Consider the following 17945-nt stretch of genomic DNA (forward strand, 5'->3'; position numbering starts at 1 on the left):
TTCACTATGCTTTCATCGGATCTGGCAGCTTTTTAATGAGTATGTCAGATTAATTCTGACACTTTCTAAACCTGATGCTCAGGAGTCTAACCTTTCAAGAGCAAAATTAAAATCCATCCCATCGCTCATTAGGTATGTTAATGCATGCAAACGAATGGATGCCATTGACCCTACCAAGGACATTCCCTGTCCACATCTCAGAAAGGCTATCGGCTCGTCTGCCTTCTCAGAAGAAATCTACTCCTGACATAAATTCAACCAAAAAATCACAGTAGAATCAAACTGAATCCTTTAAGTGAGTAATGTTGCATACACTCCCGAATATAAATTCATATGTTGTAAATACTCCAAACGGTCATACGGCTTAATACCATCAATGTTTCCACCTTTTTATAATTGTACAAGTGGTTAGCATGAGCATATTTCCAGAGCAAGTTATATTGTGAAGGGACCTGACTTATTTCTTATCGTATTTTTATACATACAATCAAGTTATGCTCACACGTAAATAACCCCCCACAAATTCTGCAAATCATTATAGCCTATCTGGTCTATATGTTGGACTATATGGCATAGTAAACACTTTATAGTTCTTTCCGTGTGATTCAATAAGTGAAGGTCCCTTGCGCTCCACGCACATTTGTGTTCAAGGGGGCGCTATTGCTCTAGCTGTGGCTTTGCTTTGACGTGACGAAGCGCTGCTAAAAGTTTCAGCAGGTCATGCTGAACACAACATTTACGCACAGAATTTTAAAAAGTTATAAGAAATAAAGCAGCAATATTGAAGACCCCAGAATATACTCGTAACGCATAATCTGGATTCCCTAACGTCTGTAGACGACAAAGAATGCAATATACCACTGTTTAGATATGCGCTTTCTGGAATTCCGCATACCTCCCGTCGCCTTGCGCTGCGAGCGCGCTTATCTGGAGCGCTAGTGTAGTTTGTGAGTGCGCGTTCAGGTGTTGACAGAAACCTAGTACGAGCCGGTGAGAGGAGAGAGAGGGAGTGTGTGTAAGAAAGAGAGAGAGAGAGAGTGAGAGAGGCACACGCACTCTCCTAGTGCACTTTGCAGTAAGTTGCAGGCGGCTGTTGCTGGCGTGGCGCTTGCTGGTCGCGCAGGGAACTTTAACACCCTGGATCCCAAAGTCCGTCTCTCTTACCTGCGCAGTTCGGAGCTGCCATGGATTTCGCGCCCGGATTTACTATCCTAATCACACTTCCGATCTTTCTGCAGACGAACGGTCTTTATATCGCCAGTAGCATAGGTACGTGGGGCTGCTGTATTTATCTATTTACACTTTCATCCCATCGCAAGATGTCCTGTCCGGCGTGGTACCACCCAAGTGCCCAGCAAACCTGGACGTGTGCGCACTGTCCCCATCCCCATCCCTCCCTAAGAGAAACTTGTGGCAGTGGTTATTTCAGTTCTTTTTAGTCTCCGCACCCCTTACATTCTTGTTTGCTGTGTCATCACTCTTTGTTGTTGTAAAGTGTGCTTTTGAATTTAATTTTAAGAGGAAGCTCCGAAGGTCTCGGTTGTGCAGTAAAATGCTATGGGTGTTTTTTCTTCGCGTTTGCATGGACGATCTTAGACGGACGCGTTATTTAACTGTTTGAGAGAGGAAGTATCCCACTGTATTGATGTCCCCGTTCTGTCGTGCTTTTTTCAGGCGAGTTGCTTGCTTAGCGTGTGTTTTTTATCAAGAAAGACCCATAGCTTCGAATTGAACTTTTGGTTTTGGAAAAACAAGACCAGAATGTTGCTTTCTGTTTAAGCATTTGCTGCAAAAACTATGAAGATGACTTGTTATTCGTGATAAATGTGTAAGTGCTTTCCTCAGACAAGCTCAGCATCACTTCGCATCTTGAGCACACTGACATCGGCCGACGGCCGTGTCTCATATCCAAGCGAGCTTCCTACATAGGCAGCATTTTTGAGCATAATAATTCGGGGCAGACTTTTTTTAGTGTTATAGGTGCATAGGTCTTGTAAGCATCACAGGTGGCTGCGGCGATTTTTGGCGACTTTATAGGTGTATGCAGCACTTTTTGGAGCCATATGCAGTAATTATAGGCATTAAAGGAGGTTAAAGGTTTACAATCAGTTTAGCAGGCTATTCCCAAAAATGCTGTTTCTTGGTGGCCACCTTAGATCAGCATCCCTCAGTAAGATCATTTTGTCTGCTTTAAATTGTTTTGATTATTAGTTCTTCAGTATTCAGTTTTGCCAACATGTCTTTCAGACATCTTGAAACCTTTAATTTAAACCAGGTTATCGGAAAAAATTAGGGGAAAGTAAAAAATGATTATTTCTTATAGCATTTCTTGTGCAAGGCAGGTGTACCAGATGTACTGTTACGAATACAAAATTACACCTCACGGTTTTCTCACAGTATTACATTCACTGCATAAACAGGCATCATTAAATTGGTGTCAAACAAGTGCTCATGTGAATTTTCACTGTGTCGCTGTTTGACCCCTGGCTCCTCATGTGCATTAACCGGCTGCATGGAAAGACAAGCTTAAACTTGTGTAGGGGTAAATGTCTAAATGTTAAAAAAGATTTAGAAGAAGAAACACTGTTTCACCAATCCATTCCATGACAGTTTTCTGTATATTGATATCAATAATAGATGGTAATGTACTAGAATTCTCGCGTGATGTTTGACTATAATCTTTTTATTCTTACTCCTCGCAGATTCCCTGCAGCATGTACTGGGGGACTTTGGACTGGTAAAGCCCATTCTGACTGATGCAGAAGGCCGCTTCCTGTCGCATGCGGTATCGGTAGGTCCAGCAGATGGGCAGTTCCGTAGGCGCTGGAGAAGAGAGGCGGCAATGGCCGACCACGCCCACCACAAATCTGAAGAAGGCACGCTTGACCGGCTCTACTACAACGTCACCATCTTCGGCCGGGAATTTCACCTGCGTCTGCATCGCAACACGCGACTGGTGGCTCCCGGAGCCAAGATGGAGTGGAGTGAGTCCGGCAGCATGCATTCCGAGCCTCTGAAGAGCGACTGCATGTATGTGGGTGACATTACGGACATACAGGGAGCCTCAGTAGCTATTAGTAACTGCGACGGTCTGGTGAGTGGGCACACTTGCCTTCATATGTGTGTAGCATGCAGTATGTCCTGTTAATTCACACAATCCCTGCATGAAGTTTTCCTGGTGTGTCAGATGAAAATGGTTATCACAACTGTTAGTTCTGGTCATTGAACGAGAGACATTGCAGGAACGCTGTTATAACATCCGAACAGCACTGGGGCTGTTACTGTTTGTGGCAGTCAGGTGCTATTAGGTGGTTGGGAGACAACGTTAATTTTACTTATTTATTTTTTGTATCCTAATACGAGCCATTTTACAAAAGAATCTTGTTTTTTTGTGATGTAGCGTGTTAAATGGACCCAGGAAAGTTGCCTAGTTGGTCCCTGACCCAGCACTGAAACTTTCTAATACTACTTGTCTTCTGAACATTGAATATTTTGAATTTAAAATGTAAGTGATGTTTTTAGTACATAGAATAGTCATGGATTTAGTAAAGATCTTTGAGATTTCGTAATACAAGTTAGAGTGGCACTCTTTAAATTGTTGTGTAGACAGTGGCCACAGATGAGGAGTTGAGGTCTCTTTTTAATGATAAAAGGTTTTTGTGGAATAAACTATCATTTATACAGCCTAGATGAAAAGCTCAAACATTCAGAGATCACCGTACGGGCTGAGAGAGGTCAAAGAGGTCAAAGAAAAGTTGTATACATTAACCACACATTATGCCAGTGCATGGCTATGCTGTATTACGGTTTGGTTTGGCATCATGGCCCTTGTGAAAAAAAGTGCACTTAAGAACACTATTAATTTTAGTTAATAAGTACTTAAGTATGCAATTAAATGAATTTAACTTTACAAATCTTGTACTGTTATAGAATATATTTTGTGATATACATATATATTTATCTGTCCCTTTTCCAAATCACTACATCAACTGCAGAGCTAATAACATAGTATATTATTTGCATAACAAGTAGCTTTTTAAAAAGTACACTCACAAGGGGGTGGACAAAAATAAATGCTTTTGATGCATTGAAAAAAATACTGCATTACTAAAGCTGTTTGAGAAGAATAGCATAAAACGATTTACCTTCCTTTCCAAGAGGTAAAATATCCATTGTATCAGTCAATTATAGATTTAAGATGTTTTATTTGCCACGTACACATAAAGACTATATAACCAGCAGTGAGATGTGAAGCATATATACAGAAAATAATTAAATAACATAAACCTTGCAGGACAGAGGCTCAGAGGTACAGGACAATGACGTGTCTATATGCCTCTTTCATTTGCTTGCTGTGTGCTCTATATTGGTCCGTATGTTCTTCACATCATAACCTATAGAAATGTGAGGTCATGCTTACAGGCATCTCTTTTCTGTGTTTGTGAATGCGGACAGGTATGTGCACCCTTGAAGATGTGTGTGTATGTGTGTGTGCATGCTCTAGTGGGCCTGGTGCCTGCCCATAGGATTAAATCCAGTCTCCATGCTGTCCTTCAGCTTCAAACGTTCAGGGTCATCCAGGGCTACAGCCGTGGGCATCTTGCATAAAGAACAGCAGAGGTTACAGTTCCTCTGAGGGTGATACTGCTCAACAAAGAGAATACATGCAAGCTTAGTTTGACAGCTCTTCATATTTCAGGTTTAGGTTTGTTTGCGGAGAAGATTGTTTGTAAATGTGATGGTGCCGCAGAATAAATACTGGTTATGCTAAAATCAAAAGTTATTTGATTGTATAGGTATCAAAATTTATCCTTATACTTTTTTTTCAGTGAACCGATGGACCGATTTGAGTCATTGAGTTTTTAGATTGTCGTGAAAAACGTACTTTGTGGCAGAAGAATACAGCCTATCTTTAAAGGTTTACCCAAAAATTCAAATTCTCTCATCATTAATTCATCCTCGAGCTGTTCCACATATGTATACATTTCTTTGTTTTGATGAACGCAGAGAAAGATATTTGGAAGAATGTGTGTAGGATTTCTTAAAAATAAATTAGTTTGTTCTGTAGGAAAGCAAACAATTCTGGGGCACCTTTGACTACAATTGTCATTTTTCCTCTTGATTTATTGTATGATGGTAGTGAAAAAGAGGACAATGCATTTCAGAATGAAACCAAGTGGAGGGTTAAAAGCAAGTGTTGCTCTAGACATCAGATAAACTTTTGTTATAAACAGTGCAGATTACTACATTTTGTGATGGATTGAGTAAGGACAGACACAGTGGGTGGGTAAGGGCATTTATTTAAATAACAATGTTGAAAACTATTACAAGCAATATGAAAATGTCAGTTTGACCGAATTTGATCAGAGGCAGAGGTAGTCAATGGTGGCCAATAACTATTTGGTTACAACCATTCTTCCAAATATCTTTCCCTGTGTTCATAAAAGCAAAATATGTATACAGACTCGAGGGTGTTTTCAGGTGAACAGTCTTTTTTTAATAATTAATTTTAACAAAATGAGGTATATTTTCCAAATATTTGATTTTATTGTAGCTGCTTTTAAAAATAAGGATTTTGTGGCTTGGTGGGCTGCTAGGCTGTTGTTGAATACGAGTCTCATTGTTCAGTTGCTTCAAAATAACTGAAACCAATCTTCTCATTGCGCAGGAGGTCACGTAGACTAAAGAGAAATTCACTTATGTGGTGTTATGTTTTGACTGAGACTTCTTTCCCCGTAAATCAGAGGCAGTTATTTTGTGCACAGGTGTCAGGGGTTGGATGTGTCCTAGACAGGGATCTTTCCGTATGTGTTGAAGGTGTCATTTTCTTTGGTGTTTGACAATGCAATGTACAGTATGTGAAGACATTTGTCATTTTAATTTATTAAATGTTTCACAAGTGTAAGGCTGTTTTTGAGAACGCACGTTTGTTTTGACAAAAAGGTTGCTTGTAAATCTATTTATGAGCTAAGAGAACAATTTTGTCCGACTCCTGTATACACTGAGGCTAAAGTATTATTTTATTAATAGCAAAATGTTGACTGTGCATACATCTGTTTTATTATGGGGTATGACCCAATGTTGCAGGTTATGTTAGTAATTCTATAGACTCGAGGGAATACTCTTTATTGTCTATACGAGTTAGACAAATTAAGCCTGTCCACTCAGAAGATAACAGGGTGTTCTGGATCTTATCCACGTTTGTGAAATGATCTGCCCGCTGCTACACGATCAGCAGATTCTTTAGCCATCTTTAAGAATTGGCTGAAAACACATCTCTTCCGTCAGCACCTGACCGATTAGTTCTGACATCTATCTCATTTCTACTCTTTATATCCTTAAATCGTAGCTTTGTATAGTGTTGGAGGCTATATGAGACCAGTTTTACTGCGCTTATGCTTTCTGTTATCCTTATGTTGCGCCGATTGCTTCCATTGTTTACCTCATAAGTCGCTGTGGATAAAAGCGTCTGCTAAATGACTAAATGTACATTTTATAATGTAGACAACAAAAGGTGAAACTATCTTTATTGATGTGTATTTCAAAGTCTATCTTAATCTTGATACCTTTGTTTGTTTGGTGAGATTAAAGTGATACCTCATCCCCCCAAAATACTCACCCTGGTGATGTCCAAAACCTGACTCTTCATATTTCATATGAAAGACTATTGTTAAATTGTATCTTTTTCTGATACAATAACAATGATCACAAAGTACTGTACTGTACTGAACTGGTGAGAAATTATATCACAATTAAACATTTGTTGGTGAATTAATATTCTTAAAAAATAATAATTTGTCCTATAATCTTGGTGTTAAGCCAACTGGAACATTTACCAGCCAGATTTCTGCCGGCTTTCTTTTCTCTGGCCTGTTGTTCTTACACAGGACGCGTTCAGAGAACCAAACAGGGAGTTGAAATAAGAAAAGAAGAAACAGACATGTGAAATACGCTGCCATGGATCTCAGGGGATCGCCCTCATAATATCGCCGAACTAATGAAGATAGAGACAGAGTTGAACAGCTGAGCAGGCTGGTGGAGGACACGCCACGGTTGGTGAAAGATAAGGCCGGGGTTTTGATAGCAAACAAGCAGGGGAAGAGAGGAGGAGCGATCTAAGATGAATGGCACTGTCGATGCGTTGCTTTCAGTACACACGCTTATCCCCGGGTGGGGCGTTTTTTTATATGGGTGTGCTGAAGAGTGGTCAAGGACTAATCCTTTCACACACTTCACTGCCAGACGCAATTATACGCGCGCCTCTTCTCTTTGGGGCGAATCTGCATCCAGCAACCCTCTCATGTCGTCAAATAAGGGCCTCTGCCCATCACCATTGCATTGCTAGCGGAGTTGACAACCATATCAACAACTCAAGGAGATGGGGTCCACTGGCGTTGGTTACATTTAACTAAGCAGAAATGTTCTCACTTTTGGGGCATTTTGTTTTTTTTGTGTACTATTCGTTATACTATTACTATTAACTTTTTTTGTTGTGCTTTTGTGAGACCAGAACTTTTGTTTGTGCTAATGTTAGCATTACTTACGGTATGTTAACAGGCATGCTTACTATATCAGGTATATTCATTATTGCTCAGGGTTGCAAGGTCTGCAGTTTTACTGTTAACTGTCCATGCACGTTGCTTTTTAAATTATTTGGAAATTTTAAATAGCTGTCATTCTTAGCTGTCAAAGTTATTTATGATAAAAGAGTTTTGTTATTTACAGTTTTGTTATGCAGATTTGGCAACCCTGGCGTCACCTTGAATCACCACCTTTTATCGTAAGTGAAAAACTGCAGTGTTTAACTGCAACTCCCTTAGAGGACCTGTTGTAGTAGCTAATTTTTCCTTGACACTTCCAATGCTCGTACGGCAGCGTGTCTAATTTTGACAAGGCGACGAAGAGCAAAATCCCACGTGGAACATTAGCACCGTTCGCTTCACAGGCTTGGAACAGCTGTTTCGGTTGCTTCGCATTTACTTGCGCTTGGTGTGAAGTTTTGAGGCGATGTTTATTTGATCTCGCTGAGCTGCTCTCATTCCTGTAGCGTAAGGGAGGGCCACTCCATGTATAAACTGTTCCGAGTCCCACAAGTGCCTCTCAGTCATCAAATAATAGTTGTAACAACTCGGCAGAGTCAATGGTTTATTTTAGAAGTTGATGATCCGATAATGACACAGGTGGTTTCATTTGCAACCATTTTTTAAAGTGAAAAGTGCTAGCGTCAGCATGCATTTAACCATGGTTGGTGAACGGAGCTAGCGGAGCTCAAGTGCCATTTACTTCTGAGTATAATCATTATATCAATTTTCTACTGAGCAGCTGTTATTGACCCCTTTTGTTCAGATTTGTGTGAATTGGCTGGTGCTGGGTATGAACAATCAGGAGATTACACTATGATTGCAGACTCCGCCCTGACGTGCGGCTCTCATACACACAATTACTCAACCAGGTGGCTTTTATCAGCCAGTCGGTGGCTCAGAGCGAGGGCAGGAATGTTTTTCTTAACCTGCAATTACCAATTATTACCCACTGCAATTCAGAAGCCATTTCACTGCACAAAACGGATGACAAAAATAAGGTAGTTTCCTTCTGTAATGCATAAGGGCATTCCACATGAGTAAAGACATTTTGTGGTTGGATTTTTTTAAGAATAGTTCTCCACAAAAGTCAAATTAAAGGTGCTGTGTGTAATATTTAGGAGGATAATATTTTATCTAATACATAACTATATCTTCAGAGGTGTACCTTACATAATGTTTTTATTACCTTAGAATGAGCTATTTCTATCTACATATACAGCAGGTCCCCTTGCGGGTAATTCACCATGTTGTTTCTATAGTAGCCCTAAATGGACAAACTTCTCTACAAGAGCGTGTTTCTTAAATATGTTATCTCATTCGGCAAAAACGTGAGGACATCTCTGTCCTGTGTCAGCCACGGTAGTACTTCGAAGAGGAGATAGGGTGGGCTGGAGCAACCTCACTGCTAGATGTCCCTAAAATCCCCACATTGCTCCTATAAGGTACATTTCTGTTTCTGATGGCAGTAAATGTCATGCTTTATTTTGTAGAAATCCATTTACTGTAAATTTCTTACCAGAAAAACATCTTGCTAAGAATACATTGTGCTGTTTTGAAGACCCAATTCATAAAAAATAAATGTAGCAAATCAGATAAGGATGCCAATATGCCTGCAATATCTGTGAATGAAGTTATGCTTTTTGTAATATGCCGGAACAGTTTTGTTTTTTTGGAGATGTTTTTTCTATTGGACAAGCTTATTCTTCCTCAGACCGGAGATTCACAATACCGGTGCATTTACAAGGGTGTCAAATACACGACGTAACTGACAAAATCTAAAAAACAAACGTATCAACATCACGTTTTGAAGTGTTTGACCTGATTTAGTTCTTCCTGATCCAGACCGCAACACTATTGTGTCTCACCCAATATCCATGGGCCTTGATGCATTTAGCAGCCTGCTCACCTGTAGCTCTAGAGATCCTTTCTCTCCATCTCACTATGTTATTTCTATCCGTCTTTTCCGTTCATTAATCTATTGGGGATGTAGTGTTGTTGGAAGTTCAGTATAAGCAACAAATCAGGCAATTTGCACTGTTTTTGTCCGTTTCACACCTCTAGGCATCCAGATGTGTTTTACTTGTTTTTGGTTCTGATGCAGCACATTCTTCAAATTCTTTTGCTACGGTTTGCTTTTAGATTTCAAATTTCACATATTTAAATTACTTTTTTTTAAATCTGGTCAAATTCGTCAAATCTGCCTTTTAAGGGTTGACTGACACAGTAAGATATGTTGTAGATTTGCAAACAAATCAAAAGATTGTAGTATGATAGGACTGCATATAGAGTTTATAGAGATGTGCATGTTCTTTAGTGCTTTTTCGTGATATGTTTTAATACGCCAGAATGTTATAAGTTTCATCTAAAGCTCTTGAATATGGTCCGAAATAAATTAGCATATTTTAAAGTGTAATATTACCGCACTAAGAGCAAGGGTAAGAACAAATTGAATTGTGTGCATACCTGTTTGCACCTGAATGAAAGCTGCTTCTGTTCAGAGAAGAATGCTGGCACATAATTATTTGTGAATAAGTAAAGCATTAAGAACATTCCAGATCTTATCATGCAAAACAATGCCTTCCAAACTGCTTAAAGCAGGTACTGTTTTTCTTTTTGCAGTTATCGGTAACACACTGTAGATCAAGCAATTGTTTGCCCAGGAGATCAGTTTAATTTTACTAGGACCCAAAAGAGTATCCAAGCTGAATTTTTCAAAGCAATGCCTTGATTTACATAAAAATAAAGTATTAAAATGTGCTTAACGCAATAAAACAAATTATTTATCCATACAGATCTCGTTAAATGAAAGTAAGCAAAGTTTGAAGGATTTAGTTTACGCATGTTTTAAGACCATCTACATGCTAGTTTGACTTTTGTATTTAAAGCCCTGCATGGTCTTGCTCCAGTTTATATTTCAGATCTTATCTGTCCATACTCTCCTCGAAGATCTCTTAGATCATCATCTGAGAATTTATTAACTATCCTGCATTCTCGTTTGAAATCTAAAGGTGATAGAGCCTTCTCCGTTTTTGGTCCTAGATTGTGGAATTTGTTACCTCAATCTGTCAGGTTGTCTTCTTCTCTATATATTTTCAAGTCAGCTCCGAAAACGCATCTTTTCTCCCTAGCCTATTCTTAACTGTGGCTTATTTAGAAATCACTATGTAATTTGTACGACGTTCTTGTTTTATTGTGGTTTTATTGTGGTATTATTGTGTCTCTGTGAAGCACCTTGGTCAGCAGTAATGTTGGTTTAAGGTGCTATATAAATAAAAGTGACCTTGACCTAGTTTATTCCTAAATGTGAGCATCTTCACACTTGTCCAATCAAATTGAAATAGGTTGAATATGTCCCTGTAGAAATTCATGGTTGCTATTGGCAGCTTCAAGGCTCTTCGGGAGTTCTTTAACGTGTAAATGCATGTTTGCTCTCCATGCTTATTTGCTCAAGTCAAATGCTAATCCTTACCGATTTCTGTTCTTCTGTTAGTGAAGAATCTCACTCCATGGGATCCTGCTGTGGTGAGATCTGTTGCCTCTCATGTTCCCGTGCTATTTTCTCTATAGTTCTGCTGAAAGATGGCTTGGCTGATCTATAATGCCCATTATTCAGTCTCTATATCACCAGTTCAGTACCACGGGCCATTGTTATTTTTATGTTGGCTGTTTTGTTAGGCTAAGTTTTAAGTCAGCTTACAGTAATATGCTTGGATGGGGGAGATCAAATATTTTGTTTGGGTAATGATAATTCATTGCATGCATTATTTTACATTTGTGATTAAATTGGCAGATAATTATTTAATGATTAAAGTATTTAATGTTTCATTTGGGCTTATTGTCAGCTGTATTACCTGTAGTGAAGATGTCATTTTCCTCATGTGTGACGTTTCCTGAATAGTTGTCACTTGGATTCCTAGAAAAAGCTTTCTTTTTTCCATATTATATTTACAGCCTCTCTCTCTCTCTCTCTTTTTGTGTCTTTCCTCTGATAACTCCACCTCCCCCTTGAGCTTGGGGACTCGAGCTGTAGGCTGTAAATTCAGATGACTGATGCTGTCTGATCTATCTCCACCATAAGCTTTCAGTTCCCCTGCCCATCTGAGCTTCTAATGTGCCGCCGTGGGAAGAGCGGCAGATTTGCTAGCAATACGTTTGGTAATTGTTACAGCAAAGTCAGTTTTAAACAAATTTGATAGGGCGAGAAAGCATCAGATTCATACAGATGCTGTATAATTTGTGCCCGGGGTGAGCCGGGTGGCATATGCGCAGCTTGTAAGCGACATTTAACAGATAGATTTACAGCGCTGCTGTCCTAATAAGCTTAATATGATTAAAGCTCCTCCACATAAAGCAGAAGTCTGAGGAGAATTGCAATAAACAGACCATATTCTCCAAAAATGCCTCTGACCTTTGAGCCGGTGGACGTATCGGTTGGGTTCTTCTTTGTTGCTTGGCCAGCAAACAGCTCGGATGTGTTTAAGATTGTGGGAATAGTGTTTAGACTTAGTTTCTCTGGTAGTTGCTATGCTGGAAATGGGAGTGATTTGAGAAAGTTGGATTGGGGCGCGTCCTCGAAGAGGTCAAAAATCCAGCTGAGTCACAAGCTGGAATATTTCAGGAGATCACGTATTATATCTTCTGTCACAGGAAAAGCACACAAAAAATGACAGTTGCTTTTGCTATTAAGAACTGGACATGTGAGGCACGTGCCACAAGATCCCAGACTTTCAGGACACATTAAGTTTATCTGTTTTAGTTATTTCTTCATTTCTTCAGTTCTCGTTCATTTTATTTCAGTTTTGAAATCACTAGTTTTCATCTTAAATATAATTTGCAAGTAGCTTACAGTATGGCTGGGCGAACTTCCCCCCGCAAAAGCATATCACGATCTTCATAACAAAGAATCTCGATCCTCGATCTGAATTGAAAGGCCAGACAGTTTTACAGGTAGCACAAGTATAAAACGTCTGTTATCATCACCAAAAAACACGAATGCAGGTCATCGCATAAATAGACTGGTTAACGACAAAGGATGTTATATACAAATGGATTCATTAGGGACATCTACGTTTAGTTATAAGACTACTGAAGTATACTAGCCTATAGTATTTACTAGACCTATAGTAAACTGCTGTAAAATGCCTAGATAATATAGTGTTTTTGAACCTTAGTAAATATGAACATATACTACAGTTGATCAACTTACAACAAAAATACCACAATTTGGTATATCAAATACTATAGAACACTTCAGTGATTTTTCATCCAAGCGTTTAGGTTAACCAGTGTGTCATTTTGACGGGTTGTCGTGAAGACGTTCCCACAATACACTTGACACTTGAGTTTCAGTGTATGTAGTTTTTCTCAAACAGTTAAATGCACCTGAAATAAACTCTCAAGGCAACTCTGGACATGATGTTCAAGTGTTTATGTTCTCATACAGTGAGACACATACAAATCCTTGAGCATCGCGCGTTTAGCACGTTAAACTGTGCAACACATTAAACTGTGAAACACATTCACTAATACACACAGAACCGGCAGATGACAGATTTAAATAACAGGATCCTCGCGATTGAAAAGTGGATTAATGACTCCTTCGAGATCGATTGCCCACCCCTAGTTTACAGACTGAATTGTGTTTGTATTGTGACATATATGTATGTTAAAAGGTTTACTGTAAGTATTCCTGAAATACACAATGCTTATTTTATTTCACATCCATACAACCCATTCAATCTCATCCAAAATTCAATGGTATTACAACTCAAGACTGCATTATTCTGAAAGAAGAAAGTCATATACAAATAGGATGCCTTGAGGGTGAGTAAAACATGAGGACATTTCGTTTTTTGGCTGTATTGTCCCTTTAATACTGTGTCAGCCACTGAAGTTCTTTGAAAGGGAGGGGTGGAGTGGGCCGTTGGTTGCAATTTGCAACCTCAACGCTAGATGCTGCTAACTTTCATTCACTGGATCCTTCATTCAACAAATATACTGAATGTTTTAAACATTAAAATGTCAAGGCTGGTACCTTGTTTCCTTTGTATCCTCAGCCAAGCTCAAAATCAAGTTTCATTCTTCATAGACTTCCATTCTTCAACAGTGCTGATGCTCACATTATGATGTCATTCATTAGGTTGACAATCTGCTCACAGGCTTGAATCCAAAGTAACCCGGTATCAGGTTAATCCTGCAGGGTTTGGCATCAGCATCCCATCAAACCCGGCTGTCAACCGCAACATCGTCTTAATTTAACCGACGCCCGGAGGAAAGGACCTCTGGGCTCGGCCATTTCATCTTCTTGTTGTCCAAAACCCAGGACAACTGTTTGCAGTGTTAGACGTAAGTGTGGACAGTAAACCAGAGGTTGAGAGGAAAGTCAATACACATTAATTGCGAGCTGCCGACCCCCTCTGCTTTTGAACCTTCATCGACGTGGTCACATTTCCTGAGATTAAGCCTCTGGAGAATTTGCTCTATTGCATCTGATAGCACGTTCAGGATATTTCGACTATAGTATCTACTGTCGTCGAGCCTTGACATCAAGGTTGTGTCTGTGTTTGACCCTGTTTTAGAGGCAGAATCTAAAGAGGCTGCAGTAGAGTCGAGAGGGGTAATCGAGTTAAGGAGGTTAACTGTGAGAAATGACCACGCTTGGTGCACTGTTTTGACACTTTCCCTTTTTCCAGCTGTAGCCGTGATGTATCGTGGTAATTCGACGAATCAGAGGCGGCGCATTACCGATCCGCATCAGCTGGGCTCTTTTGCAGGCAGGGCATTCATACTGTATAGATGGGAATAATGGGCAAAGTGACAATTTCCTTCAATGCCGTGCTCTAACCATTGAAATCGCATTGACAGTGTTTATATAACAGAAATATCACTTGAAGTACTGTTATGGAAGTCGGTCATTTTTAGATGCACATACTGTGGAAAACTGAGGCCGCCTGCTGGAGTTCTCCCTCATGGGCATTTGTTAAGGTTGTGACCTCTGTTATTTTCTTAAAGATGACACGACACATTTTGTTTCTTTCTTTGAGATAATCCTCGGCTACTGTGTTATTTTGTAAGATAAATCACATAAGTATCTGCTGAGAGACAAACCACCAGTGTTGTCAGATCATATCTGCCTCTCGCTGGATAATACGTTACATAAATAGCATTTGGAGATCTATAGACGTGTCGTGCAATGTACTTTTTACTGGTGAAATTACCTCTATGAAATTGTTGTCGGCTCGGTGTATGTCATTTACAATCATTTCGCACATTCTTTTAAGATAAGTTGCTGCAATTCATAGGTTTTAAGCAAAGTTAATATAGTTTACATTGGCTGTTCTTGGTTTCTCTCATATAGTGTGTATTTGCAAAATGACTGAGACCTCATAATATCATTGCGGTGTATCTAGAGATGGCTAAAATTATAAAACAAGTTAAAGTGCCATTTAACACCCACTGGATGTAATTCGTTTTCTATCACGCTGCATGATATTAGCAATAGAAATCCACAGACATCACATCAATCACTGGACAGATGCATCGGGACTTTGAAGGGAAATCTTGATCTTATATTCACTACACAGACTCAGTTTTTCAAAACTGGTGCGTCTCGAAATTAAACAGCATGCATAATTTCCGCTTTCAACACACTTACTTAAACAAAGACCGCATCCGGACAGAGCTTACCCTGCTTTAAAAATCATGCTTTTATGGTTAAATCCAGAGCTTGTTTATCGTTTATACATTTGTGAACCCTATTGACAAATTAGCAAACCTATAAGCTTTAAATATGGCATCTCTCCTCCCATCCTTCTCTCCTAGGTTTGGAAGTGTGTGTGCCTGCCTGCGTGTGTGTGTGTGTGATCAGTCTCTGGGGATCTCACCAGGTTGGAGTCAGTGGTAACTTCACTTTGGTTGATTTATTACAGTGGTTTTGCTTCATCAACATTAATAAAGAGCATCAGTGCAACAAGCATCAGCATTTCCTTTATAAACTGCCAGCATGTGGCTAATCAATGAAGAGTCAATAATGAATTCTGGGAAGCGTCTCCGACTCGCATTCTCTTACAATGAACCGTTTAATTTCAATCAGAGCTTATCGTGTATAACATTTATTCCTCATTATGACTTTAATGAAAGGATGATAGTCATTACTTGTCTAAATGTTGAAAATGTGACGTCTAAATCACGCTTAAAGGTATGGTTCGTTCAAAAATGTAAATCTTTTTATAGATGTCAAACTTCTATAGATGGTTTCAAAGCAAAAATGTAAACAAATGTTACGGCTCATGCATGCTTTTGTGGCACAGACCTGAAGTTCACTTGAACTTTAGTCGCCATATACAGTCATTGCTGGGAATCTTGAATTAGTGTTAAGATTTGGGCTTGTGGGCTTCATGGGAGAAAGTCATACAGGTTTGAAACACATAAAGGTGGCTAAACAATATTTTCATTTTGGGGTGAACTGTTCATTTTAGAGTGATGCCGTTAAAGTGCTGTACTCAGCTGTTTCTCCTGCACATTAGAGAGTAAAACAAAGCAAAATACACAGAAAACTGCATACATATACATATACATATACATACTCACCTAAAGGATTATTAGGAACACCACACTAATACTGTGTTTGTCCCCCTTTGGCCTTCAGAACTGCCTTAATTCTACGTGGCATTGATTCAACAAGGTGATGAAAGCATTCTTTAGAAATGTTTGCCCATATTGATAGGATAGCATCTTGCAGTTGATGCAGATATGTGGGATGCACATCCAGGGCACGAAGCTCCCGTTCCACCACATCCCAAAGATGCTCTATTGGGTTGAGATCTGGTGACTGTAGGGGCCAATTTAGTACAGTGAACTCATTGTCATGTTCAAGAAACCAATTTGAAATGATTCGAGCTTTGTGACATGGTGCATTATCCTGCTGGAAGTAGCCATCAGAGGATGGGTACATGGTGGTCATAAAGGGATGGACATGGTCAGAAAAAATGCTCAGGTAGGCCGTAGCATTGAAGCGATGCCCAATTGGCACTAAGGGGCCTAAAGTTTGCCAAGAAAACATCCCCCACACCATTACACCACCACCACCAGCCTGCACAGGGGTAACAAGGCATGATGGATCCATGTTCTCCTTCTGTTTACGCCAAATTCTGACTCTACCATCTGAATGTCTCAACAGAAATCGAGACTCATAAGACCAGGCAACATTTTTCCAGTCTTCAACTGTCCAATTTTGGTGAGCTCCCGGTGGGGTTTTCTGCTGTTGTAGCCCATCTGCCTCAAGGTTGTGCGTGTTGTGGCATCACAAATGCTTTGCTGCATACCTCGGTTGTAACGAGTGGATATTTCAGTCAAAGTTGCTCTTCTATCAGCTTGAATCAGTCGGCTCATTCTCCTCTGACCTCTAGCATCAACAAGGCATTTTCCCCCACAGGACTGCCGCATACTGGATGTTTTCCCTTTTCACAGAATTCTTTGTAAACCCTAGAAATGGGTGAAAATCCCAGTAACTGAGCAGATTGTGAAATACTCAGACCGGCCCGTCTGGCACCAACATACATACCATGCTCAAAATTGTTTAAATCACCTTTCTTTCCCATTCGGACATTCAGTTTGGAGTTCAGGAGATTGTTTTGACCAGGACCACACCCCTAAATGCATTGAAGCAACTGCCATGTGATTGGATGATTAGATAATTGCATTAATGAGAAATTTAACAGGTGTTCCTAATAATCCTTTAGGTGAGTGTATATATATATATATATATAGTCTTTAAACATACAAAAAAAGTAGTGTATGTAGTTATTTCAAATTGTATTAGAGAATGATGTTTGCAAAGTCCTGTGCGGAAAAAAATAGGTGACCATTCCACGTTTTCATTAAATCAGCATTTCTAGATGTATTGTGGCCATTTCAGTCCAGTATCTGTTGAATTTCAACAAAATCAAACCTCAGGAGTGACAAAGTCATCCAACAGCAATGTGAAAGACTGACAGCATGACGACACGTGTGAAAAAACGCAGTTATCACAAAAACAATATTTTTTAACTTTTCCTAAATACATTACTGTTTTATTGTTTGGAAGTAAATATTAAATTGTTTTCTTTGCAGTATTTGAGGTCTGAAAAAATACAGAGCATCTTTTCTGTTATTTTAACCTCTTTCTATGGTTTTCATTTTCTTAAAAAAAATGCAAATAGCAACAATAAAATTCACCTAAAATTCAGTTGTATTTATAGGTATGTGTTTTACCTAAACCAGAAAAAATCTCTTGTTGTCGATCTCAGTTGTATACCATTGTCAAAGAGTTTTTTTTAATAATCAAATCAAGTCAAAAAGCTTCATTTAGAGACAAATATAACA

General features: G+C 39.3%; 1 protein-coding gene across 1 annotated transcript in view; it reads left to right on the plus strand.

The window, feature by feature from the left end:
• Positions 1-1085: 1085 nt before the first annotated feature.
• Positions 1086-17945, plus strand: part of LOC306907668 (A disintegrin and metalloproteinase with thrombospondin motifs 2) — a 114870-nt gene continuing 98010 nt past the window's right edge. The window contains exons 1-2 of the mRNA XM_079479947.1: positions 1086-1269; positions 2703-3094. Of these exons, the coding sequence (XP_079336073.1) occupies positions 1185-1269; positions 2703-3094 (477 nt within the window). The 5' untranslated portion in view covers positions 1086-1184. The remainder of the gene's footprint in view (positions 1270-2702; positions 3095-17945) is intronic.

This window comes from Barbatula barbatula (assembly GCF_947034865.1).
Source record: "Barbatula barbatula genome assembly, chromosome: 18".
NCBI classification, from domain to species: domain Eukaryota; kingdom Metazoa; phylum Chordata; class Actinopteri; order Cypriniformes; family Nemacheilidae; genus Barbatula; species Barbatula barbatula.